A 25,721-nucleotide genomic window follows, 5' to 3' on the forward strand; every position below is an offset into this window, starting at 1 on the left:
CCTGGGTGGCTCAGTCAGTTGAGCATCTGACTCTTAATCACGGCTCAGGTCACGATCTCAGGGTTCATGGGTTCAAGCCCTGCATCAGGCTCTGCGCTGACGTCATGGAGCCTGTTTAGGATTCTGTGTCTGTCTTTCTCTGCCCCTCCCCGCTCTCTTTCTCACTCTCTCTCTCTCTCTCTCAAAATAAATAAATAAAATTAAAAAAAAAAAAGGAGGAGAAAGCTTTGGGATGCCTGCGTGTGTCAGTCAGTTAAATGTCCAACTTCAGCTCATATCATGATCTCATGGTTTGTGAGTTTGAGCCCCACATCAGGCTCTGTGTGGACAGCTCAGAGCCTGGAGCCTGCTTTGGATTCTGTGTCTCCCTCTCTCTCTGACCCTCACCCATTCTCACTCTGTGTCTCTCTCTGTCTCTCTCAAAAATAAACATTAAAAAAAATAGTAGACTTTCAATATGTATTTATTTAACCAATTAATAAGTTTGCTATTCCTTGGCAGAAGTTGGGACAAATCACAAGACCATTATTTAGGTGAAGAGTTACTTATTTCATAAGTGACCAAGAACAGAAAAAGCAAATTAACAGGTCAAATTTTAGATTGGCAAAGCAGATAACAAAGGGACCTTTGCTGTTTCTAAGAAAGTAACTTAAATCCTCTGCACTGAGGAACAGTGTATCATTATTCCTACTACTGGTGGTATTAGTAATAATAAACGTGTATTAACTCAATCTTAATGAACACAGAAAAAACATGAAATAGGAACTATTATACCTGCAAAGGACACTGAGGCACAGAGGCCCAAGAGCATGTGGCTAGCTAGTGACAGAGCAAGGATACAAATCCAGGCAATCAGATCAAAGCCTGCCCTCTTAACCACTATACCATACTAACTAAACAATGGGGCATAATTTAAGCACAGTTGTACATCTAAATTTTTTTTTATTTTTTTTTTTACATTTGTTTATTTTTGAGAGACAGAGAGAGACAGCGTGAGCAGGGGAGGGGCAGAGAGAGAGGGAGACACAGAATCCGAAGCAGGCTCCAGGCTCTGAGCTGTCAGCACAGAGCCCGACGTGGGGCTCGAACCCATGAACTGTGAGATCATGACCTGAGCTGAAGTTGGACACTTAACCGACTGAGCCACCCAGGCACCCCCATCTAAATTTTTTTTAACATTTATTCATTTTTGACAGATGGAGAGACACAGAGCATGAGTGGGGGAGGGGCAGAGAGAGAGGGAGACACAGAATCGGAAGCAGGCTCCAGGCTCTGAGCTGTCAGCACAGAGCCCGACGTGGGGCTCGAACCCACGAACCGTGAGATCATGACCTGAGCTAAAGTCGAACGCTTAACCGACTGAGCCACCCAGGCACCCCAGCACAGTTGTATGTGTAAAAGTCTATTTTTAGTTAATGAGGAATGTGCTTTTCAAAGTCAGCTTTTTAAATCTAAGTACTAGCTCCTCATTGTGTTCCAGTTGATTGCTTGGGACACCCAAAGCATTAAAATAATGTGTTTCACTCATGTGTTTTAGCAAACCAGACTTTCCCAGCAAGGTCTGTTTCCAAGGGTGATTTTCCAAGGGAGGACACACACTGTCAGATTTAATGGTCTGGAAATTGAATGGTCTATCCCCAAGGCAGGTAAAGCAATACTGAGCCCCATGCCTACAGCTGCTATATACTCTCAGATTAGCCCACTGGCAACAGCAACAGGATAGACACACACGTTTAATTAAGCTGTAGCTCCTTATATCTTAGGGAGGGTAACTGAGGGAGGGCAGGGCAGTAACTCAAATCTCCCTCCATAGGACTAGCCTTTTCTTTTTTCCTACCCAGTGTTATCTATCTTCTCTCCCCTCCTCCTCCAGGTATCTTCAAAGAGTTGGCGGGGGGGGGGGGGGGGGCGAAGGGGGAGGCTTTTTCTTCTCTACTCTATGGCAAATTATAGACCCATTTTTGAGCTTCCTAGGGAAAAAGGTAAAACAGATTACTGATCACACAGAGGAAAATATCTTCTCTGCTATAAAAAAGCCACTAAAAATTACGGTGTAAGCTCGGTCAGTTAAGCATCTGACTCTTGATTTCAGCTCAGGTCGTGATCTCCCGGTTCACGGCATTGAGCCCCCACTCAGGCTCCGCGTTGACAGCACAGAGTCTGTTTGGGATTCTCACTCTCTCTCTCTGCCCCCTCCTTGCTCATGCCTGCACTCTCTCAAAATAAATACACATTAAAAAAAATTACTGTGTAAGAGGGAAAACCAGTCAGAGTCTGTGCTGTTCAGTGCATCATTGTTTTGAAATGTCAGTAAAGACCTTAAATGTTTTTTTCTTTCTTTTGAGTGTAAAAACATGTATAAGGCACTGGGATTCCCAGTGTAGCTACTTTTCATGTTTTATTTGCAAGTTGTATACATTATCTAGTGAGAGGTTAAAAAATGCTTTTTGAGTTTTTGAAAATGTTATCTAATGTAATTGAGAAATTCATAACATATAAGAGAGGGGGTTTACTTTTTTTTTTAATTTTTAACTTTTATTATTGAGAGACAGAGCATGAGCAGGGTAGGGGCAGAGAGAGGGGGAGACACAGAATCCAAAGCGGGCTCCAGGCTCTGAGCTGTCAGCACAGAGCCTGACGTGGGGCTCAAACTCACAAACCATGAGATCATGACCTGAGCTGAAGTCGGACGCTTAACCAACTGAGCCACCCATGCGCTCCAAGGGAGGGTTTACTTTATAATGTATAGCTGACCCTTGGACAACACAGGTTTGAACTGTGCAGGTTCACTTACATCTGGATTTTTTGTTTGATATGGTACAGCCCTGTAAAGTATATGTTTATGTTATTGGCAGGGCTTCTGGTCAACAGTAGGCTATTAGCGGTTAAATTGTGGGGATGTCAAAAGTTATACGTAGATTTTTGACTGCGTGGGGTCAGCGCCCATAACCCCCATGTTGTTCAACGGTCAACTATACATCCTTTGCCTTTTCTTTTTAAAGAATGGGCATCACTCCATTTGCCAGTCTAAGACATTGCATTTTATAGGTATGGAGAAGGAAAGAGGGAAAAGTAATGGCCAATCCCTTTCTTACTTGTTACTGATCAGATTCTTAGCAGTTGTCTCTCCTTGGATTTCTTCCACAAAGAAATGATTTTTCTACCTGTTTTCTTGCTGGTTGCAGTTACTTCATGCATCATAAACAAAACCATGCTTTGTGTCAAAACCATCACTTTTCTTTAGCTATTTGTTCAAGGGCTATGTGAGCCCTAAACTGTAATCGAGCTTCCATGGAATAGTCTTTGTAGTTTTTTATGTTGTCTAGGTTTTTTGTTGCACTGTCATAATCTCCTTTTAGATAGTAGAGAATTCCTAGTTCGTAGTAAGTATATGGCACCAAATAGTGGTCATATTTTAACAATTTCTCCTTCTGAAGGACACGATTAAAGTAACGCTCAGCCAATGAATATCTGCCCAAATGTTTCAGGCACAGACCTTTCAGCAAATTTAACAGACTTATGTCATCTGTGCCATACTCGGTATTTGGATTTTTTCGTAAGAGGTCTTCTCCTTTATCAATTATCGACAGCCAGCTTGAAATAAGGTCAAGTTTTTTGCTCATGACTCGGAAACCACTCCAGGCGTAAATGAACTCCAGAATGGGCTGTGCTGTAAACCAGCCTGTGGTGGTGCCGTAGCGCTGCCCCTTCTCGGCGATGAACTTTTCTATTGGCACAGAAGTTCCCCAAATTTTGATTCTCAGGCTATCCACTTTCAAGAAGAGAGAGCTTACATCCTCACTCACTGATTTCACAGAATCTGAAGGGAGCAAGGAGAGTAGCATAGCTTTACTGTACATGTATATTGCCTTAGACCACCTGCTGTTACGAGACAGTAGATCAGCGTAGTGGTGAGCCTGCTTCCAATTCCGCAGAAAGATGTGGCACCACATGAGTTCCCAGTAACAGAGGTGATGAACCTGCTTCCATTCATTTTGAACAAAAATGCACTCCTCTAATATTAACCGGGCATTTTCAAAATTTCCTTTCAGCATACTAAAACGTGCCTGAAAAAATTTAAGTATGACACAGTTTGGAAATTTCTGGAGGTAGATTAGGAAGAGATCCTCTACAGCAGAACTGTGACCCTTTTCAGCACCAATAGCTACACAGATGTACGTGTAATAAAAGACTAGAGTCAAAACACTTAAGATATTATTTATATGGGATTTGGATGCACTCTCGTGAAGCAGAGTCAAGCCTACCTCTCTATCACCAGAATATCCAACAATATTGAGTAGTTTAAGTGTCTTTGGTGGCACAAGTGATAATAGCAGATTGAATGCTCCAAGTCCAAATTTTACTCCTTCAACCAGGTGTCTGTAGGTTTTGCTGTGGTTGTTAGGCATCTGTGTCAGTACCTGTTGGCAGTCTTTGTATATTTGGTAACTTAACCCGATGTTGATTGCACATTTAAGAAAACCAAGCATACTGTCATCCTGTATAAATGTGACAGTGGATTTCAGAATCAAACACTCCGCGTAGCAGACTTCAGCATGCAGTTCCTCCTCTTTGATAGTCTTTATTCCCTGTTTACTCACGAGATGAGAAAAATTCATCATCCTAGACTTTCTTCGGAAATTGTTACAGGTTTTCAAAGCTTCCTTTGCAGTAGCCATTCCAGTCTGTATATCCTGTGGATCAAAAGTCAAAACGGCCTTGACAACCATAAGGATATTATAGATTAGAGCATGGTATATGCTGGTTTTCGACCATGGATGAATGAGATTTATGGCATCTGAGAATCTGTTATTTAGAAATAAATACAATCCAGTTGTGCACTCTTCCAGGGAAGATTTTAGGTTCATGGTTGTGGCCACAGGGATCATTTCATAGGCATCTTCAAACTTTTCCTCGTCACCTTCTGTCTTACTCAGGACACGTGATGTCAAGTCATTCCCTTTATCATTTTCTCTTTTACTTACAGTAACGGACATCTTTGCTTCCCTACTTTGAGACGGGAAATATTTGAAGGGGAGCGATGTGGCTGCAGTGAGGGTAGCTCCTGCTCTCCCGACTGGGCTCACTTCTTCCACGGCCCGAAGTGTCACTGCTACAACCGAGACAGACAAACTAATAGTGTGGGTGTAGCATTAGGATATTCTCATCTATGCCAGACAAAGGGGGGGGGGTGTGAAGATAATTTATTTACCTAGAAGAAGTACTTCTGAAAAGTTCAAATCATTTGTAATATATAGAAAACATGTGAAGCAAATCATTTGCAAACAAAAAGAGTTCTTTTGTCGATAATACACATTTTCAGAAATGTTAATGGAGGAAGGCTCCTTCCCTTTAAAAGAAACATGTTTGACTATAGTTGACACACTCCCTATTTTTTCCCCCTCGGTTTTATTGAGGTAAAACTGACAAAACTGGAAGATAATTAAAGTATGTAACATGATGGTTTGGGGGAAATGAGAACATTTTTCTACTCTCAGCAAATTTCACTTACACAAAACAGTGTTATCAACTTAGTCACCATGTTATACATTAGATCCTCAGACCTTATTCATCTTATAACTGAAATTTTGTATTGTTTTTCACTAACCTCTCCCTATTTCACCTACCCCCCCCCCCCCAAACTCCTTGTTCTTGATGTTCTCATAAGGGGACTTTTCTGCTAGAGGAATATTCTGGGCTGACTTCTGACTGGGAACAGATAAAAGAACCTGGACCAGTGTTGCTCTATGCCTTCTGGATTCCTCCGTCTGGAATTGGCCTGTTCAAAGTCTGAAACCAAAAACCAGGAAGCCTGTCTTTTCTGCTCTCCAGCTGCGCCTGGGACCAGGTGGGCAAATCTGTTTAATTAGGGGGTAAAGCATCAGCGAGCCCACTTGGCAGCCCATCACGTCTGAAATCACAGTAACGATCAACTTAATCAAAAAGGTCATGTTTTGGTGTCCTTCTGCCTGACTCCTGCATCTGGATCCCATTGGTTCTGAACTCAGGCAGGAAAAGGGATGTTATTTATTGATCCCTAACAGGCCATCTCTTCCTCCTCCAACTCTTGTATTCCCTCTCTAGATGGTTGATACTATCATCCACATTAGATCTCTCTCTCTCTCTCTCTCTCTCTCTCTCTCTCTCTCTCTCTCTCTTTTTCCCCCTCCAAAACCCTGTCAGATCTACTTGCTGAATGCAGTACCTCTCGTCTTCCAAATCACCCTGGACATTCTTTAACAAGGCTTGTTACTAGCATGGTCAAATGCACAGACTGTGAAGTTAGACTGCTTAGGTTTGAATCCTGATTCTGCCATTTTCTTGGCCTCACTGTGCCTCTGTTTCCTCACGTGCAAATAGGGAATAATAGTACTTCTACTAAAGAGTGGTTGGCAGGATTAGGTAAATTAATATATGTAAAGCGGTCACGACAGTACCTGGCATACATAGGAAATACTCAATACTCAATATTATTCTATAAACTGCCCCCCAACCCCATAGTCTGGCACATAGCTAGCAGGTGTTTGCCAAATTATTTTTTATTTTATTTTGTTTTTCAAATTGTTTTAAATGAGGTGTGGGATGTAGACTGCTGTGTGTGGGGTCCCACAGCTTTTGGTGATAGAGGTGGAGTCATCCTCCTATCACTCTTGTGCCTAAAATGTTCTACCTGAAATGTCTTTACCTGTCTGCTTGTCTACTTTTTAAAAAATGTATCCTTTATTTTTTTAAGTTTTATTTATTTTGAGAGAGCGAGAGAGAGAGAGAGAGAGAGAGGGAGAGAGAGAGCAGACCCCAGAGCACACATATGCATGCAGGGGAGAGACAGAGAAGTAGGGAGAGAATCCCTGCACCTTCAGTGCAAAGCCCGATGTGGGGCTCGATGGTGGGCCCCACATGGGGCTCTAATCTCACCAAGTGTGAGATCATGACCTGAGCCGGAATTAAGACTGAGCCAGTGGCACCTCTGCTTGTCTACTTAAAAAAAAATTTTTTTTAATGTTTATTTATTTTTGAGAGAGTCAGAGCATGAGTGGGGGAAGGGCAGAGAGAGAGGGACACAGAATATGAAGCAGGCTCCAGGCTCTGAGCTGTCATCACAGAGCCCAATGCAGGGCTCGAACTCACAAACTGTGAGATCATGACTTGAGCCAAAGTTGGATGCTTAGCCAACTAAGTCCCCCAGGCACCCCATCTGCTTGTCTACTTTTATTTTATTTTATTAAAAAAAAATTTTTTTTTTAACGTTTATTTATTTTTGAGACAGAGAGAGACAAAGCATGAACGGGGGAGGGTCAAAGAGAGGGAGACACAGAATCTGAAACAGGCTCCAGGCTCTGAGCTGTCAGCACAGAGCCTGACACGGGGCTCGAACTCACGGACTGTAAGATCTCGAACTCACGGACCGTAAGATCACAACCTGAGCCGAAGTCGGCTGCTTAACCGACTGAGCCACCCAGGCGCCCCTGCTTGTCTACTTTTAAAAGGATCAATCTAGTGGGGTGCCTGGCTGGCTCAGTTGGTAGATCATGCAACTCTTGATCTCAGGGTTGTAAACTTGAGCCCTACATTGGGTGTAGAGATAACTTAAAAATAAAATCTTAAAAAATAATAAAAAATGGATCAATCTAGTGAGAATGGATTAGGGAACAGTAATACTAAGCCAGGAAGATCAGTCAAGTAGGGGGCTTGAGTGGAGAGGCTGAAGGTACAGAGAGGAACAATTCAATGAAAAGAAAGCAGAGGGGGATGCACAGAGCACAAGTGCAGGAAGGAGTAGCCTTGGATGAGAATAACCTCTTGCACTAAATACAAGAGACTTCCTTTCTGTCATTCATTCAATACAGACTGAATTGAGCTCCTTCTATAATACCAAGCACTGTTCTTAGTGCTGGAGATACAGCAGTGAACAAAACAAAGACCTGGCTCCCATGGAAAACAATAAACAAAGGAATAAATAACATGTCAGCAGTTGATTTTTTGCTATAAAGAAGAGCAAACCAGATTAAGACAGAATGAGGAATTTAGAGAGTGATGGGGTGTGAGGTACTTGGTATTTTATGTAGGGCAGTCAGGGAAGGCCTCCCCGATAACGTCACATTTGAGCAGAGATGTAGATGATGTGAAAGTCTCTTGATCTCTTCTTTCAGTCTAAGATAAGTGAACATTCTATGTGTTCCCATGATGTCTTGTGCTTACCTCTATCCTAGCACTTGCTATATATATATATATATATTTTTTTTTTTTTTAAATATGTCTTCTTTTTGCATCATGTATATCTATCTTCATCATCAAGTACAATGATTGGCACTCAATCATTAAACTAAATTAGCATTAAAAAAATTTTTTTTAGTGTTTATTTATTTTTGAGACACAGAGTGCAAATGGGGGAGGGACAGAGAGTGAGGGAGTCACAGAATCTGAAGCAGGCTCCAGGCTCTGAGCTGTCAGCACAGAGCCTGATGTGGGGCTCGAACTCACAAACTGTGAGATCACGACTTGGGCCAAAGTCAGACACTTAACCGACTGAGCCACCCAGGCGCCCCAAAATTAGCATTTGTTGAATGGCTAGGACAGTTTTCAATTTATATACACTAAGACAAACCTAAAACGAAGTAACCATGTAACTGTTAAAACTATGAGACTCAGAAACATGTAACAGTGAATACTACAAAGAATTGCTGCCCTGGGGCGCCTGGGTGGCTCAGTGGGTTGAGTGACTTCAGTTCAGGTCATGACCTTGTGGTCCACGGGTTCGAGCCCTGCGTTGGGCTCTGTGCTGACAGCTCAGAGCCTGGAACCTGCTTCAGATTGTGTGTGTGTCTCTCTCTCTGGCCCTCCCTCACTTGTGCTCTCTCTCTCTCAAAAATAAATAAACATTAAAAAAAAAAAAAAAAAAAAAGAGGGCGCCTGGGTGGCTCAGTCGGTTAAGCATCCGACTTCGACTTCGGCTTGGGTCATGATCTCGTGGTCTGTGAGTTCGAGCCTGGCCTCGGGCTCTGGGCTGATGGCTCGGAGCCTGGAGCCTGCTTCCGATTCTGTGTCTCCCTCTCTCTCTGCCCCTCCCCCGTTCATGCTCTGTCTCTCTCTGTCTCAAAAATAAATAAACGTTAAAAAAAAAAAGAAAAAAAAATTTATATCCTTAACATAGTAAGAGTTCCTAAAACTCAACTAAGAAAAAACACCCCAACAGAAAAATCAGCAAAGGGTATAAATGAATTGCCAATTAGCATAATGTTGAATCTCATTGTAAATAATAAAATACAAATTAAAAAATTATATACTCATCTTAAAAATGAAATTTGGCAGATTAAAAAAATTCATCCAGTGTTAATGAAGGTGCAGAGAACCAAGTACTTTTGTGGGCTTCTTGGTGGGTATATAAATGCTACAACCATTTTGGAGAGCTATTTGGCAACATGTTTTAAAAAGCTTTAATATTTTTTTATACTCCTTTTTTAAATGTTTATTTATTTATTTTGAGGGGAAGAGGAGCAGAGAGAGGGAGAGAGAATCCCAAGCAGGTCAGTGCTGTCAGTGCAGAGCCCAACATGGGACTCAAACCCATGAACTGTGAGATCGTAACCTGTGCCAAAATCGAGTCAGATGCTTAATCGACTGAGCTACCCAGGCCCCCCTTTTTATACTCTTTGACCCAACAATTTCACTTATGGAATTATTCTAAAGAAATTATCAGGGATGTACATAAATATCTATAAAAGTTATATATACTTCAACATTATTTATAATACAAAAAGTGAAAATAAGCTAAATTTCTTACAAGAGAGGATATTGATGAAATGGAATACTGTGCCAATACTATAATGCTGTGGAGTATTTAATGATTTGGCAAATTGTTTATGGTGCACTATATTGCACCATATTGGTTCGGGTTCTCCGGAGAAACATAACCAATACCAGATATATATAAAATTATATATAAAACAAGGAATTGGCTCATACAATTCTGGAGGCTGAGAAGTCCCAAGATTTGTAAAAGGCAAACTGAAGCCCAGGAGCCAATGGTATAAATCCTAATCTGAAAGCTGGCAGGCTCAAAATCCAAGGAGAGCTAATTTTTCAGTTAGAGTCATAAGACAGGAAAAGACTGATGTCCTAGCTCAGGCAGTCACATAGGAGAAATTCCTTCTTGCTCAGCCTTTTGTTTTATTCAGGCCTTCAATTGATTGGATGAGACCCACCCACATTAGGGGAGGCAATCTCCTTTACTCAGTCTACTGATTCAAATGTTAATCTCATCCAAACACCCTCACAGACACGCCCAGAATAGTGTCTGACCAAATTCTGGGCATCTGTGTGGACCAGTCATGTTGACACATAAAGTTAACCATAACATGTACTATTTGCAAAACTATATAATTTTTTTTCAAAGAAGTGATATATGCATAGGTAAAAATTGAAACTATAAATTCCAGATTATTAATAATGGTGATATCAGAGTGGTGGCATTATGGATAACATTTATCAACATTCAATAATTATCAACTTATCAACATTCAATAATTATCAACAATAATTATCAACTTATCAACATTCAATAAATATTGAGTACCTACTATATGATAAAGACTATGCTAGGAACTAGCATACATTGGTTAATGAGGTAGATTTGGGCCCTGCCCTCACAAAATTCATAGCCTGGTATTTGTGCTTTTTCCTATTTTATATAATTTCTATAATCAACATATTACTTATAATCAGGGGGAAAAAAGCTTGTAATAGTTTTGCATGCTTTATCTCATGTAATTCTCACAACGGTATGAGGTGGGTATTACTGTCATTTCTTTCATGCATGGGGAAACTGAGTCCAAGTGAAGTTAAGTGGCCTGCCCCAAATCATAGTTGGTATGTGTAGGAACAGGATTCAAACCTAGGTAGTGGGACTGCAGACCTCACAGTCATTGTTAACAGTACAGCATGAGCTAACTTCTGTTTTTCAAAAGATTGGATCTTTTTTCATTCTGCTTTTCTGTATTTTCCATTTTCTACAACATAAGTAAATTATTTTTATAATTTAAGAAAGTTTTTACATTTTCAATTTAATATCATATGGATAATATTTTTGTGGTTTGTGGGGTTTTTTTGTTTTTTGTTTTTAAGTAGGCTCCATGCCCATTGTGGGCCTTGAACTCATGACTCCAAGACTGAATCACATGTTCTACTGACTGAGCCAGCCAGGTACCCTTACATGGATAATAATCTTATCCATGTGATCCAATGGAATAATTGAACTAAATACAGAATATACAACCTGCTGTCCAAAATAATTAAAAAATTTGAATTGTATTATGATTATTAGCTTCGAATCATTTTTTCAAAGTATCCTTGAACGTATATTATGAATGAATACAAATGAGACAATGAATGTATAAAGCATTTATGTGATTTTTCTGGAACCAAGTAGTAAATTGCAGAGACAGGATTCAATGTCAAGTCTTTTGTTTTTTTGTTTTTTTTTTTTCAACATTTATTTTATTTTTGGGACAGAGAGAGACAGAGCATGAACGGGGGAGGCACAGAGAGAGAGGGAGACACAGGATCGGAAACAGGCTCCAGGCTCCGAGCCATCAGCCCAGAGCCCGACGCAGGGCTCGAACTCACGGACCGTGAGATCGTGACCTGGCTGAAGTCGGACGCTTAACCGACTGCGCCACCCAGGCGCCCCAATGTCAAGTCTTTTGAATCCCAGGTCATTGCTCTTTTCATTAACTCAGGCTGTATTCATGAAAGAGGTAGCTGGACGACCTTGGGCAAATCACTTAATTTTCCTGATTCTAGGAAGTGATACATTTAAGTTTTTAAAGTATGAGTAGGTGGGGCCCCTGGGTGGCTCAGTTGGTTGGGCCAATGACTTCCGCTCAGGTCATGATCTTGCAGTTTATGAGTTCGAGCCCCGCATTGCGCTCTGTGCTGATAGCTCCGAGCCTGGAGCCTACTTCGGATTCTATGTCTCCCCCTCTCTCTACCCCTACCCTGCTCACGCTCTGTGTCTGTCTTTCAATAATAAATAAATGTTAAAAAAAATTTTTTTTAATAAATAAATAAACTATGAGTAGGACTTTCATAGGTAGGATTGTTTGTAGGAACAATCAAGGAATATTAATATATATATATATTTTTAAGTTTATTCATTCTTGAGAGACAGAGCATGAGCAGGGGAGGGGCAGAGACAGAGACAGAATCCGAAGCAGGCTCCAGGCTCTGAGCTGTCAGCACAGAGCCCAATGTGGGGCTCAAACCATGAACCGTGAGATCATGACCTGAGCCCAAGTCGGACGCTTAATGGACTGAGCCACCCTTGAGGCGCCCCTCAAGGAATATTAATATTAAAGGATAAGAATAGCATCAGGAAAGCGGCAGAGGTTTGTCCCAAAATGAGCAGTTTGTGTTTTATTGGTAAAGTGAAAAAAAAAGAGTTAATAAATATAAATACTTAGTATAGTGTCTGGCACATAGTAAATGCTTAATGAATACTAACGTTTAGTAAGATATTTGGGGGCTAGAGCTCTCTTCTGATATGAGAGAAAAATGATGCCCAGAAAGTTTGTGACAGATCTAGGATAACATGATTAGTTAATAATGAAGATGAGAACGTATGTTGTCGGACTTCCCAATTCAACGCTTTTGCCACTTCACCATATTAATGCTGGAATATGGCTGTAAACACAGGCTGAGAAGTGATCACGGACTGTGGGGAATTATACTCTACACCAATGATTTGCAAATTGCTGGAGTCTGTTTTTCCAAAGGAAGAACACGCAGGCTAACATATTCAGTACTATATCAAAATTATACACTAATTGGGGTGTCCAGTTGGCTCAGTTGGTAGAGCACGCAACTCTTGATCTCAGGGTCCCTGAGTTTAAGCCCCACATTGGGCGTGAAGTCTAGTTAAAATTAAAAATAAATAAATAAATAAATAAAACTTATATACTAATTGTAAGTGTTATATCTGAATTAGTGAAAAGTTAAAGGATATTTTGAAAGAATGAAATTCTATATATTCTAAAGTTTGTGTGTGTGTGTGTGTGTGTGTGTAGACTATAAATGTGCTTTATTAAAGAAAGGACACAACGTATTGCCAAACTGACCCTCAGATATGTTGTATTACTTCACATTCTGATGTGTATAACTGCCAATTTCACTGCACTCCTGACAAAAATAGCATGTTGTTTTAATTTGCATTTAGGATAGACGTTTTTCTTCTTCTTTGTGGTTTTTTTCTTGTTTTTTTTTCTTTTAATTTATTTTTTATTGAGTGAAGTCATTTTTTTTTAAAGTAAGCTCTATGCCCAACATGAGGCTTGAACTCAAGACCCTGAGATCAAGAGTCACATGCTCTACTTACTGAGCCAGCCAAGTGCCCTGTCATTCTTTGTTCTTAACTAGCAATTCCAGACTCTTGGACTTTGAGAACTAGGTAGATCTGAGAAATACTGGGGATGGAGGGCACAAACATTTTTCTATCAAGAAAACATGAGAGGCATCTGGGTGACTCACTGGGTTAAGCATCTTACTCTTGGTTTCAACTCAGGTCATGATCTCATGGTTTGTGAGTTCAAGCCCTGTGCTGGGCTCTATGCTGACAGCGCAGAGCCTGCTTGGGATCCATTCTCTCTCTCTCTCTCTCTCTCTCTCTCTCTCTCTCTCTCTCTCCTTCTCTCTCTGCCCCTCCCCTGCTCACATATACTCTCTCTCAAAATAAATAAATAAACTTAAAGAAAAAGAAAGAGAGAAAACATGAGAGGGGGGCCCGGCTGGTTCAGTCAGAGAAGCATGTGACTCTTGATTTTGGGGCTTGAGTTCAAGCTCCACGTTGGGCATAGAGATTACAATAAACACATAAACAAACAAACAAATAAAATAAAAAAAGAAGACATGAGATTTAAAAAAATTACTTAGCATCCTTTCATTAAAAAAAAAATGTGGGGGCGCCTGGGTGGCTCAGTCGGTTAAGCGGCCGACTTCGGCTCAGGTCATGATCTCGCGGTCCGTGGGTTCGAGACCTGCGTCGGACTCTGTGCTGACAGCTCAGAGCCTGAAGCCTGTTTCAGATTCTGTGTCTCCCTCTCTCTGACCCTCCCCTGTTCATGCTCTGTCTCTCTCTGTCTCAAAAATAAATAAACGTTGGGGCGCCTGGGTGGCTTGGTTGGTTAAGCGTCCGACTTCGGCTCAGGTCATGATCTCACGGTCTGTGAGTTCGAGCCCCGCGTCGGGGTCTGTGCTGACTGCTCAGAGCCTAGAGCCTGTTTCGGATTCTGTGTCTCCCTCTCTCTCTGCCCCTCCCCTGTTCACGCTCTGTCTCTCTGTCTCAAAAATAAATAAAAACGTTAAAAAATAAATAAATAAATAAATAAACGTTAGAAAAATTTAAAAAAAATGTGAAGAGGAACATTTAAAAGAGTAAGAAAGACATAGTCACAGAATTAAAGATGGCTTTTTCAGGAAAGAGTGGTTGGCAATATTTCCAATTTTTCTGGAATTGGGAGATATTTTTATCAAAGTTCTGACAGTCCTTGTGGGAAGATTTGGGAACCACTGCATTCGCCATGCTACAATTCGTGGTCTTAGTCTCATTTGAAAACGAAGTGGTTAGACTAATGATTTAATACAATTCCTCCTGTTTCTCTGTGTTCTAAACCATTTCTTTCATATGCAGTTTAAACTCGTCTATTTGAGTTGCAGTGTATGTCCATTTGTCACTGGCTTGAGAATAGGTTTTCTACTTGCCTTTTTAAAAAAAGGTGTAATCTTATAGAAATTAGCTGCAAAGACTAAACTTTGTAATAAAAAGCAACAGGGGCGCCTGGGTGGCGCAGTCGGTTAAGCGTCCGACTTCAGCCAGGTCACGATCTCGCGGTCCGGTCCGTGAGTTCGAGCCCCGCGTCAGGCTCTGGGCTGATGGCTCGGAGCCTGGAGCCTGTTTCCGATTCTGTGTCTCCCTCTCTCTCTGCCTCTCCCCCGTTCATGCTCTGTCTCTCTCTGTCCCAAAAGTAAATAAAAAACGTTGAAAAAAAAATTTAAAAAAAAAATAAAATAAAATAAAAAGCAACAATCTCCCCATTGCTCATGAATACGTTATCTCCCCATTCCACAGACAAATGCTCTTGCATAGAACCTTTAAGAAGGTTTCAGCATTTGATTTGTGGATTCCTGTAGATATACTTTTCACGAAGAAAATTTCTTCTTCTGAGTTGTTGCTTCTTATATGCGTCAGATTGTTTTTGTCTCTGTGGACAGGGTCAAAGGAGAAAAGTGACAATTCCACTTAGAGGTCGGTAAGTGAAGAGACAAAGATGTCTTCGGAGTGGCTACGTAAGGCTGGTCACCATATTTCAGGGTCTTCTCCCCAGCTTTGCCCAAACAAAACTTCAGTTTTGTCAATGCACCCAAGTCATATCAAACTTTGAGCAACTGACAAAGGTTAATCAAACCACTGCTCCTCTCTCTCCTCCTCCCCCTTCTCCTCCTAACATTTCTTGAGCACTCAATATGTGCTAGACAGTGGGCAATGTTATTTGCCTGATTTACCTTGTCCAGGTCTAACAACTCTCTGAGATGGGCCACTACTATCAAAGCCTATTTTGCAGATGAGGAGGCTGAAGTGGGCGGAGATTAGCTACTTACTCAAGGCTAGGCAGCTATCCAATAGTGGAGCCCGGCTTCAAACCCAACTCTGGCACACTCCACGAGCTCCTCCTCTTCATCACTACACCCACCGCCTGTCTTAAGGAAAAGATTCGTGAACAAAAATCATTTTTATTGTTTTACAGTAGAGAATATTCATTTCCAGGGACTAGAAGGTCAGTATCCAAATATTAAATAAGGGAAGTCAATGGTCTTGCGCATCTTTAAATACAACTGGGAGCTGGCTGATAACATAGGTTCTCTCCTATCTGTGCTGAATGAATTGCTCGACTGTCCACACTGGTCTAGCTCTTCCTAGTTAAGACAACAAGCTGACCATTAATTAGTTTCATTAATCCTTCTTTAGAGAAGGAGCAACTTAATTGACACAACTGGTTAGGGTTGGATGGTTTTACAGTTTCACACTTTTTAATACAATCAGGCATTCCTCAGAAAGCCTCATTTTTCCTAGATTGTTTTATACTCCTAAACTACGCATTTAGGTATTATTGGTATCAGGGGAGCACTCCTGCATCACATTTTTGCTCTTCACTCCTTGAAGTTGATCAAGGCACTAGCGTTCTTTAACTGTTGCTCTCCCTACCCCATCTCCATATTTCAGTACTGACTGTAGTTCAGTACTTAGCTAATGAAAAGTTAATTTCTTTATACAATATGAAAGAATTATAAACATGCCTCTGAGGATTTTTCCTTCCTAGAATTTCGTAAGAGCATCCTAGACAGAACTGAAGATTATGAAATGTTGAAAAAAGAAAAGAAAGTTGTACTTGAATACAGATCTTTGGACTGACCCACAGTACATAAATTTACAGTACATCCATGAATACATATTAAAAGACTAGTGTTTGTAAGTACAGACTATTTCTTTATATTAAAAATAGTACATGTACAAAAGGTCTAAACTTGTTTTTGTTTTAAGGTTTCCACATGCAAGCTAAAATAGTGGCAATGATTTAAAAGTGAAACTAAAATGGAGAAGAAAATATGATAGAGTTAACTTTTTCTTTAATGCTTTTCTGGAAAAACTGAATCTAGAAAAAGCAGATAAATTTTGAAAGCTGCTGTAAAAGGATTAAGAATGAACTCACCCTTTCCTAAACTAATAACATAATCAGTTTTTAACAACAGTAACATGTTAAGCATTACTCAAAATTGCATATTAGGAAATCTTAGAATATTCATTGAATTAAGTAGCTTTCATATTCCAGTTAAATCTGGGAACGACATCCTAATTGAACACACAAATCCTATAGGCAAAATTCATATGGCTGAAACTGATTTCGAAAGAAATCAGTAGGAATAGAAGTACTCCATACAATAATATCTCCCTGATTTGGATTGATGTTTAGTGAAAAGAACTGGTTATGTGTCAGAGTGAGTGTTCAGCATAATAGTGTGTGGAAATTATATGAGGGACTATTGTTTTTTCATGGTGCCTAGGACAGCAAACCCAGCCTAGAACTGGCCCTCCTTTAATAGAGATAAATAACATGCAATTAGCTTATCAAAGCACCTAGAGAGGCAGGCAAGCCAGTCTGGGTTTACCCCTTTTCCTTTAATGTGCTTGAAAGCAGTTTAAGTTGGAAAATTGTTTCTTTTCTTATTTTTATACCATTACTTTAAAAATTCTCTTCAGTATAGCAGACTTTCTATTCAGAACAAAAACTATTTACTGAGGCCTAATAGTATAATAAGTACTATCTTTCAATAAGTTACCTACAGTTTGCCCCACAACAATTTTCATAAATTCTTAATAAAAGAAAGTCAAATTAGTGAGGCTTGACAGGATTGATAATGTCTTTCAGGGATATATAAAAAGATCTTTATCATTTAATCCTTTGAGAAGAACCCTGCCCGTTAAGTAGATAACAAAGATCAAGGAGACTAAGAGAGAACAACTATAACATATTTTATAGAGCTTCTATTTTCTTGCTAGAATTTTCTTGCAATGTATACACTTTCCATAATTTGAGAAGTCTGAAAAAAATATATGAATTTGTAGCATCATCAGAAGAGGATCCATACTTTATTCACCAACTAAATCTTTCTCCTGTACTCTGTACCACATACCTATATACATCACATTAAGTTACAAATGAGAAACATAAAACTACAAATACCTAAGGATTTCATCTTTCATGTGAACCAATCCAACTCATATATTCCAAATATTCATGATGTAATGTCTTTTGTGTGTGTGTTTGTGTGGCTGGTGAAAAAGAAGTTGAATCTGTTTGGCAGATACATTGTATAAAATCAAAACTGAAAAATACAGCATAGGAAGTATAGTAATATTGCAATAAAGTTGTGTGACAGATGGTCACTAATGGTGAACACGGAGTACTTACTATAACGAATTGTTCAAACACTATGTTGTACACGTGAAACTAATGTAACATTGTATATTACTTAATAAAAATAAAAAATCAAGTCAAATTTGATTTTTCAGTGATTCTATCTAAAGAAAAGGTTTACATTTATTTTATGAAGAGAGTGGCTGAGCAGCAAGGCTTATTAGTCAAAGACAATTTAACAATGTCTCAGTGCTCAGGATATGAGTATTAGTGGATGAGATGTGATACTATAATACAAAGCAGAAAGCACTAGAAAGGAAGCACAAATAACTGTGTGCTTCAAATGCAAATAATTTCATAACTGCCACTAGCTAGAATGCTTTAAGGATTTAGGGCTTTTGCACAATTTCAGTATCACCGGAAAATAAAACAAAGTACTCCATTCCTTTGTCCCCCAGACTCCAAGAACTCGGACCGTGTTGATGAAAATTGGTTCTGAAGGGGCTGGAGGGTCGGTGCAGTCCCTGGGGGCGCCACTCCTTTTTGAGGCCCATGGTGCAGAGACCACTACACAGAATGGCGGGGTTCATTGGAGTTCTCACCCTGGCCAAACTCCCGATTACCTCTGATGAGCCTCAAAGATGACTGAGCAGCAGTTTAGGCCAGGTCCCCCAGCAGAAAGGCGGCGACAGCTGCAACATCAGCGGTTAAATTTTACAGCCTTTCATAACGCCGGTCTTAGCGGTACCTATAGTAAGATTGCTAGAGTTGGGGGTCCCTAGTATGGGGAGAGAAGGGAGGGAGAAGGGAAGGAAAATGAGGAGGGTACAGGAAAAGGGGGAGACGAGGGGGCGGGACACCGCGGGGAAGTCCGAGGGTTTACTGGCTAGACTGGCGTTCCCATGGAAACGTATCCCTCCGCCCGACCCAGCTTCTTAGCTTCATCAGTTCCCTCCGCGCGGCTTCTCTACTGTTTCCGCCCTGCTCCTTTGTGCCGCGCAGAACGTCGAACTGACGCATGCGCAGAGAGACCCAGCCGCCGCATATATAAGCGCGAACTCAGCTCTTCCTCGTAGTGCCGCTGGGACCGTTGGCGACTGGTCTGGTCTTGTGGCTTTTGTATTACTCATTCCTTGGGCACTGCGAGCTGAAAGAGCAGAGCTCGCGGGCCAGTCATCATGTCGCGTTACGGGCGTTATGGAGGAGGTAAGAGGCCAGGGCCCGGTAAGGGACGTTGCTGTGACTATAGTGAGTATTGCGAGGCCGTGGGGTTGGCGCGGCGGTTGGGAGACGGTTATTCCGCGTGCGTAATGGCGGCTTCGGCGCACACCATACGAAGCCGGAGGCAGCGGGGGCGGGGTGTCGAAGGCAGCCTGGGGATGGCGGGTGGAGGTCTGTGGTGGGTTCCGTATTCTTGGGCGTTTTCGTCTTCCACCACAGCCCAAGGCAGGCCCACGATTACTGTTTTCCTGTTGCCCTTCTTCGAGCCGCCCGCCTGTCCCCCACCCCCCCTCCCTCGGCTGCCATTTTGCGCACATTGACGAGCATGGTGGCGCATTTCCTTGGCGCTTTCCCGCCACTTTAGCAGACAGATCTGGTCCCAACTGTAAAACCGAGGGTGAATTTCAGACTGGACAAAAGTGTGGCAGCTTCGAGCTGCGCATTCTCGTCAGACAATCGGTCGAGTTGTGGAGTGGGAATGGAGACCTAATCTTTTCGTCTGGCGGCTGCTTTCTTTTCTCTTTTAGCTCTTTCGAGCGCGGTTTATGGCTCTGGGGCGGGGAGCTGGAGTCCTGGGCGAGCCAGCGCCTGGGGCTGTTGCCGCGGAGGACGAGAGCCGGCGCAGCCCAGCTCTCCTGGTCCGGCCCCAGCCCGGGCCCGCCCGCCGCCGACGCTGCCGGCCCGCGCGCTCCCCGCGCGCCCGGGGCTGCCGGGACCCGGGGGCGGGGCGGGGGCGGAGCCCGCCCCACGCCGCGGAATATCCTACCACGTGCCTGCTTGTGTTTTGGAGGTCGTCTCCCCGTTTGAATGTTAAGAACTTTGCCTTACGCCTAGCTTTCCGGAAATTTATGAGCATTCCTGGTTTTAAGACTAAATCCTTGATAGAGCATTAAATAAACATGCATTGTACAGTCTCAAGGTTGGCCTGTTTGGGACAAAGAGTTCACTCAAACTTAGGCAAAATTTTGCATAACGTGCGTTCTTGTATTTGCGTTTTTAAACAGAAACCAAGGTGTATGTTGGTAATCTGGGAACCGGTGCCGGCAAAGGAGAGTTAGAAAGGGCTTTCAGTTATTATGGTCCCTTAAGAACTGTGTGGATTGCGAGAAATCCTCCAGGATTTGCCTTTGTGGAATTTGAAGATCCCAGAGATGCAGAAGATGCAGTGCGAGGCCTGGATGGGAAGTAAGTAAGATGTTGGCCATGAAACTCAGCCTTTATTAGAATATTCCTGTGGGCTGGGTAGCGAGCTAGCTAAATAGTTAATCCTAATTCTACATACTTGAGAAGGGGGAGCAAAGTTGGAGTCGGAAGGGTTTCTAAAGAAAACTGAAGCTTCTGAGGTTAAAGAGTGGAAATTTCTAAATCTAGAAGTCACTTGTATTTTCTTTAGCATTAGAAATTTGTTGCCTTTCTTTTATAGGGTGATTTGTGGTTCCCGAGTGAGAGTTGAATTATCAACAGGCATGCCTCGGAGGTCTCGTTTTGATAGACCACCAGCCCGCCGTCCCTTTGATCCCAATGATAGATGCTATGAATGTGGCGAAAAGGGACATTATGCTTATGATTGTCATCGTTATAGCCGGCGGAGGAGAAGCAGGTATTTATTTTAATAAAGGAATGGTTGGTATAATAGTTAATCGGTAATTTTTTTATTAGCAAGGCAGAAACTAGTATTTTTCTATAAACTTGAATGTTAATTGTACAGGTGTATTTTACAGTTTTTGTTTAATTAAACAAATGCTAATATATTAATAATCAACCTGGTCAAAACCTTTCAGGTTTCTTCGTTTGAGTCAGTCGCCTTGATTCAGAATGTCACGAGCCTTATGATATCATGCTGAGGCGCCTTGCAAATCCGACAATTAAGATCCTCCTAGACCTTGAGGTGATCAGCATAAGAGGCCAGATCCCCTCGAGTCATCTACACCTAGCTTCACCTTATTCTTTAAAGGGCAGAAAATTTGAGACGGTGATCGCCGTAACAGTAAATTTGGCTTACAATTGGGGCCCCCTCCGGTTTAGAAAGAGGAACACCAGATTGACCACATTCCCAACTAGAAAAATCTTCTTGCGTCAATCAAGCCTCACCTGGCTCATTTGGCTGTCAGTTTGATCGTCGTTAGATTGAAGAAAACATCTAGATGCAGCGATCGGCTATAGATACTTCTAGATCGTCTAGATCTACTAGACCATGGGCCAAAGAGGGTCGACCTGCAAACTTGCAAGGTTTATTTTAAATACACATTACAGTGTTTTATATTATGTAATTCTAAAATGTAATTCAGCTTTTAACAAATCTTTTTTTAGGTAGTTAAAAAAAAAAAAAACTAATAGGCCCAGAGTTTATTTCCAAATGAGACACTAAATTTAAATAGTTTGAGATTTGGTTTCAGCAGAGGCACACAAACTCTCAAAACGAGTTATCATCTGACATTCTTTTTTTTTCTAACTTAATAAAATAGGTCACGGTCTAGATCACATTCGAGATCCAGAGGTAGGCGATACTCTCGCTCACGCAGCAGGAGCAGGGGAAGGAGGTGAGAAATATTTAACTCAAGTTTTAACAACTGATAAACTTTAATTGGACATAAGACTTAAGCTTTGATTTATTTCTTAGGTCAAGATCAGCATCTCCACGAAGATCAAGGTCTGTGTCTCTTCGGAGATCACGATCAGCTTCACTCAGACGATCTAGGTCTGGTTCTATAAAAGGATCGAGGTATTTCCAGTATGTAACACTTTCTATCCCTTATTTGTATTTGGTTTGTCACGTCTTAATGACTGCACTTTAAGACTATCTTAAAGACATAAATGAAGTGGTTTGCATCAGAAAATATTTTGATTTCTAAAAGTTGAATTTGTACATGACTTGCATCTAAATGGATATTATCCTAATTGTACAGATCAAGAAAAGACCAATCAAAGATTTTTAGAGGCTTGTTTGAGAGGCCATGGTAGAGGAGGGTCCAAAGCACAAATTCTCAAGTCATTCCAGTGCTTCTTAAAGGTGATAGTTGCTTGATTTCTGCTGGAGGCCCATTAGAACCAGGGGTAGACTTAGAAGCAAGTTGAGACGTAAATTTCTCCTTTTTGGAATGAGAGGGTGAATTTAAGACTGGGAAGTTGTTTAGGGTAGTAGTTGTGTACATGTGGGTGGATATGGCTTATTTAACCACATACACACTAAAATGTAAGAAATTAAAAATCAAATTGGAAACCTTAGGGGTTTTTTGACTCCTTTTGTAGAAGGCCTTTAAATTAGGTGCAGAAATGGGTAAGATTCAGGTGTCTGGGTGGCTCAGTCGGTTAAGCATCTGACTTCAGACTCAGGTTGTGATCTCAAGGTTCGTGGGTTTGAGCCCCATGTGGGACTCTGCTGACAGCTCAGAGCCTGGAGCCTGCTTCAGATTCTCTGCCTCTCTGCCCCATCCCTGCTTGCGCTGTCTCTCTCTTTCACAAATAAGCATTAAAAAAAATTAAACGGGGAAAAAAATACGTAAATCAAAAAAATTAAATGGGTAAGATTTTATAGAATATAAGGAGTTGACAAATACTACAGTCAAGTCACTAGTAGTGTATGCCATTGTGAGTTAGTGCTGTTCAATAATAGCACAAGATCTGTAAAATGCAGGGATTCTGAAACTTGTGGTCCACTCCAGAAAGCTCTGGACTCTAGATGAATGAATGCATTAATTTGATTGCAGGACTCTAATGTGTGTATGTCAGAGGCTGTGGTTTATTTAGTTTGTGTGACAAGTGGTCCTGAACCACGAAAGCTTGTTGTTGATCTAAGAATAAGTCTTAACCGATTTGTGACTTTTCATTGAGGTTATTACCTGAAGAATTGAAATCTCAGTTTAGGGGTCTGTGTAATGTTGGATTTGGTTTTGAGATATACAACTAAACCAAACGATACCAGTCTTAAAACCTTTTCTTTCTCTTGGATACTATATACTGTTTAAGAATGTTGTACAGGAACTGTGACAACCTAGCTCACTGAGTATGGTAGAAACAAATAATTGAAGTGCTGGTGCTTCTTTATTTTGATATTGTGAGCTTGTTGAAAGTGTAATCATTTGTTCAGTCTTAGGTCGATGTAAGTTAAGAGTTGTGTCTTGCTTAGTCTTTTGGGGTTTTTTTTTAAGTACTAAATTAAACATTTTTTAGGTAATCTCTTCACCCAGCGTGGGGCTCGAACTCCCAACCTTGAGATCAAGAGTTGCATGCTCTCCTGATTCAGCCAGCCAGGCGCCCTGTGTCTTGCCTAATTTTAGCTTCTCTGTTCTTAGTTTACCTAATGTAGTGCTCAGTAGTAGGTGTTGAAGGACGTTACTCCTCTGAACTAACAATACCGTTTTTCTTTCTATTAAGATCCCGGTCGAGGTCAAGATCAAGATCCAGGTCTCTTTCACGACCAAGAAGCAGGTAGGGTAAAAATCTGATTAATACTCTTCTAGTTATATGGCACCAATATCCAAAGAGTTCAAAGTGTTTTGGATTGTTGAAATCTCAAGTGTAAACTCAGAACCTAGGTGTTCGTGGGAACACAGAATCTTACTAGTAAACCAAACATTAGAACTTGGTTTGTACATGGCCTATTCTGACTGACTTCCTGGACAAGAAAATGTCAAGCTATAGAGAGAAGTTTGTGACTTTGGGGTTATATTAAGAGGCCTTGTTAGAACTGATAGGTGCATGGAAAAAAGCATTCTGAGGTCATTGTGCTTGAAGTAGAGTGTAAAAATTAATCATGATACAATAAAGTAGTTCACTCATTTTATGAAGAACAGTTGTTGGAAGATTGGCTTTTGTTAGCAAAAACTGGTAGGCTCTCTTTCAGTTGAACTGCAGCCTGACCTTTTAATATTAAGCTCAGCACAACCTGGGGGTTCATTTCATGATACTGTGATTATAAGAAAGGTATTGGTAGTACTTTTCTTAATAGAATTTCTCATGTTTTGACAGCCGATCAAAGTCCAGATCTCCATCTCCAAAAAGAAGGTAAGCTAAATAATTTGTTGCCAAATCTTAACTGTCAAGTATGGCCTCTGCAGAGTTTGTTTGCTTACTGCTTGCTTTGCAGGCTTTGAGCTCTTTGGAGAATTGGTGCTATATATATATATATATATATATATATGTATGTATGTATATATATATATATGTATGTATATATATATGTATGTATATATATGTATGTATATATATGTATGTATATGTATGTATATATATGTATATATATGTATGTATATATATATTATTAGTTACTAAGTTTCTTAAATGATTGCTTTTCCCACTTCAAGTTGAGATTAATGTTTGGATATTTAGTCACAAAACCTTAGGATGATTATTAAGATTAGTCCTGTAAACCTTTAAGTGTAGAATTTCACGTTAAACATGCTTTTTCCTCCACATGGGACAATAGATAAATGAAGTACCCACATGAAGGAAAAAAAATTGTAGGTTGAAATCTTAGAGCTAAAGCATTATCTTACTACTGACTTGCTACTTAATGATCGAAATCCCAGAATTCAAATACTAGTTTTCTTTAACTTGTGGTTTTAGCAAGGAGGCTGTGAAGCCTAATCTTAAGCAGGGACAAAGGATTTGTATGTAAATCTTTTAGGTAATTTTTAGATCTCTGCTATATATTACTTTTGGCCACCTAGGAGTTTACTGAAATTGAGTTTTGTCCTGATATGTACATAACAGTAAATTTTAGTAGATACTAATCAGTTCCAAACTTAATTGTTTTTCTTTTTAGTCGTTCCCCATCAGGAAGTCCACGAAGAAGTGCAAGTCCTGAAAGAGTGGACTGAAGTTCTCAAGTTCACCTTTTAGGGAAAAATTATTTTGTTTACATTATTATAAGGGATTTGTGATGTCTGTAAAGTGTAACCTAGGAAGGGTATTTCAACCATCTAATCAAAATGGATCTGGATTATTACTCTGTAAATTCACAGCAGTAAGATAATATAAATTTTTGTTGAATGTATTAACATCCTATGGTCTGAAAATGTGGGTTTTTATTTGGCACATTTAAATAAAATGTTTCTAACTAGATTTTTGATTTGTGTTCAATGTTAATACTCAGTTTAAGATTCAGGGGGTAAACCTTGATATTAACTATTCATACAGATTCATTAATGGTGTCATTTGAGTTGTGAACATCATTAGCTGTAGTATACATACACTTGGGGAATTCTTTTTTATCCTTAGAGCTGTGGGTAAGATAAGAACTCAAGTCCACTTAATAGCTTAAGTGTATCTGACAAGTCCCTAAATAATCTGTTGGGAGTTGGTATTACTAGATAATAGCAAGCTCTAACGATCTCAATTTGTCAACCTAGAGGATCACTGCTTCCAAAGAAAGGCTTGTTAGTACAGTAACTAATTGAGGTTTTCAGGCTATGAGATGAGATGGTGTCAAATCAGAACTCCTGATTTTAGTAAATTCTACCCAATGTTCTTTTGTTTTCTATATTAATTTTATACCACAACTTTTGCATGTTGGAAGAATTGTCTGAATTTGGGACA

General features: G+C 40.5%; 2 protein-coding genes across 12 annotated transcripts; one reads left to right on the plus strand and one right to left on the minus strand.

Moving 5' to 3' along the window:
- Positions 1 to 3,018: 3,018 nt before the first annotated feature.
- LOC102970997 (tetratricopeptide repeat protein 39B-like) lies at positions 3,019 to 18,989 on the minus strand. Of its 8 annotated transcripts, none has more exons than XM_042982126.1 (3): positions 18,587 to 18,989; positions 15,649 to 15,743; positions 3,019 to 5,113 (listed from the first exon to the last, which is right to left on the minus strand). In XM_042982126.1, exon 3 carries the CDS (start codon positions 4,995 to 4,997, stop codon positions 3,231 to 3,233), a length of 1,767 nt encoding a protein of 588 aa, XP_042838060.1. In that variant the 5' UTR covers positions 4,998 to 5,113; positions 15,649 to 15,743; positions 18,587 to 18,989; the 3' UTR covers positions 3,019 to 3,230. The 8 variants fall into 8 exon arrangements, 7 of the variants coding, with proteins under 7 accessions (XP_042838060.1, XP_042838057.1, XP_042838062.1 ...); XM_042982123.1 differs by having other exon boundaries at positions 15,649 to 15,747; XM_042982128.1 differs by having other exon boundaries at positions 3,019 to 5,133; positions 15,649 to 15,747.
- Positions 18,990 to 19,033: 44 nt separating this feature from the next.
- Positions 19,034 to 25,247, plus strand: SRSF7 (serine and arginine rich splicing factor 7). Of its 4 annotated transcripts, none has more exons than XM_007082400.3 (8): positions 19,035 to 19,169; positions 20,189 to 20,369; positions 20,608 to 20,784; positions 21,650 to 21,724; positions 21,805 to 21,906; positions 23,559 to 23,612; positions 24,153 to 24,188; positions 24,949 to 25,247. In XM_007082400.3, the coding sequence occupies exons 1-8, from the start codon at positions 19,142 to 19,144 to the stop codon at positions 25,001 to 25,003; spliced, it is 708 nt and encodes a 235-aa protein (XP_007082462.1). In that variant the 5' UTR covers positions 19,035 to 19,141; the 3' UTR covers positions 25,004 to 25,247. The 4 variants fall into 4 exon arrangements, with proteins under 4 accessions (XP_007082464.1, XP_007082462.1, XP_007082463.1 ...); XM_007082399.3 differs by having other exon boundaries at positions 19,037 to 19,169; positions 21,805 to 21,915; XM_007082402.3 differs by lacking the exon at positions 24,153 to 24,188 and having other exon boundaries at positions 19,034 to 19,169.
- Positions 25,248 to 25,721: the final 474 nt, after the last annotated feature.

Source organism: Panthera tigris, chromosome A3, assembly GCF_018350195.1.
Source record: "Panthera tigris isolate Pti1 chromosome A3, P.tigris_Pti1_mat1.1, whole genome shotgun sequence".
NCBI lineage: Eukaryota > Metazoa > Chordata > Mammalia > Carnivora > Felidae > Panthera > Panthera tigris.

Excerpts from the sequence above, each read along its gene's own strand:
- LOC102970997 (XM_042982129.1), bottom strand. The coding sequence starts at position 4,997 with ATGTCCGTTACTGTAAGTAAAAGAGAAAATGATAAAGGGAATGACTTG.
- SRSF7 (XM_007082399.3), top strand. The coding sequence starts at position 19,142 with ATGTCGCGTTACGGGCGTTATGGAGGAG. Across the intron at positions 19,170-20,188 it reads TTACGGGCGTTATGGAGGAG|AAACCAAGGTGTATGTTGGT; the intron begins GTAAGAGGCCAG and ends GTTTTTAAACAG. Across the intron at positions 20,370-20,607 it reads GTGCGAGGCCTGGATGGGAA|GGTGATTTGTGGTTCCCGAG; the intron begins GTAAGTAAGATG and ends TTTCTTTTATAG.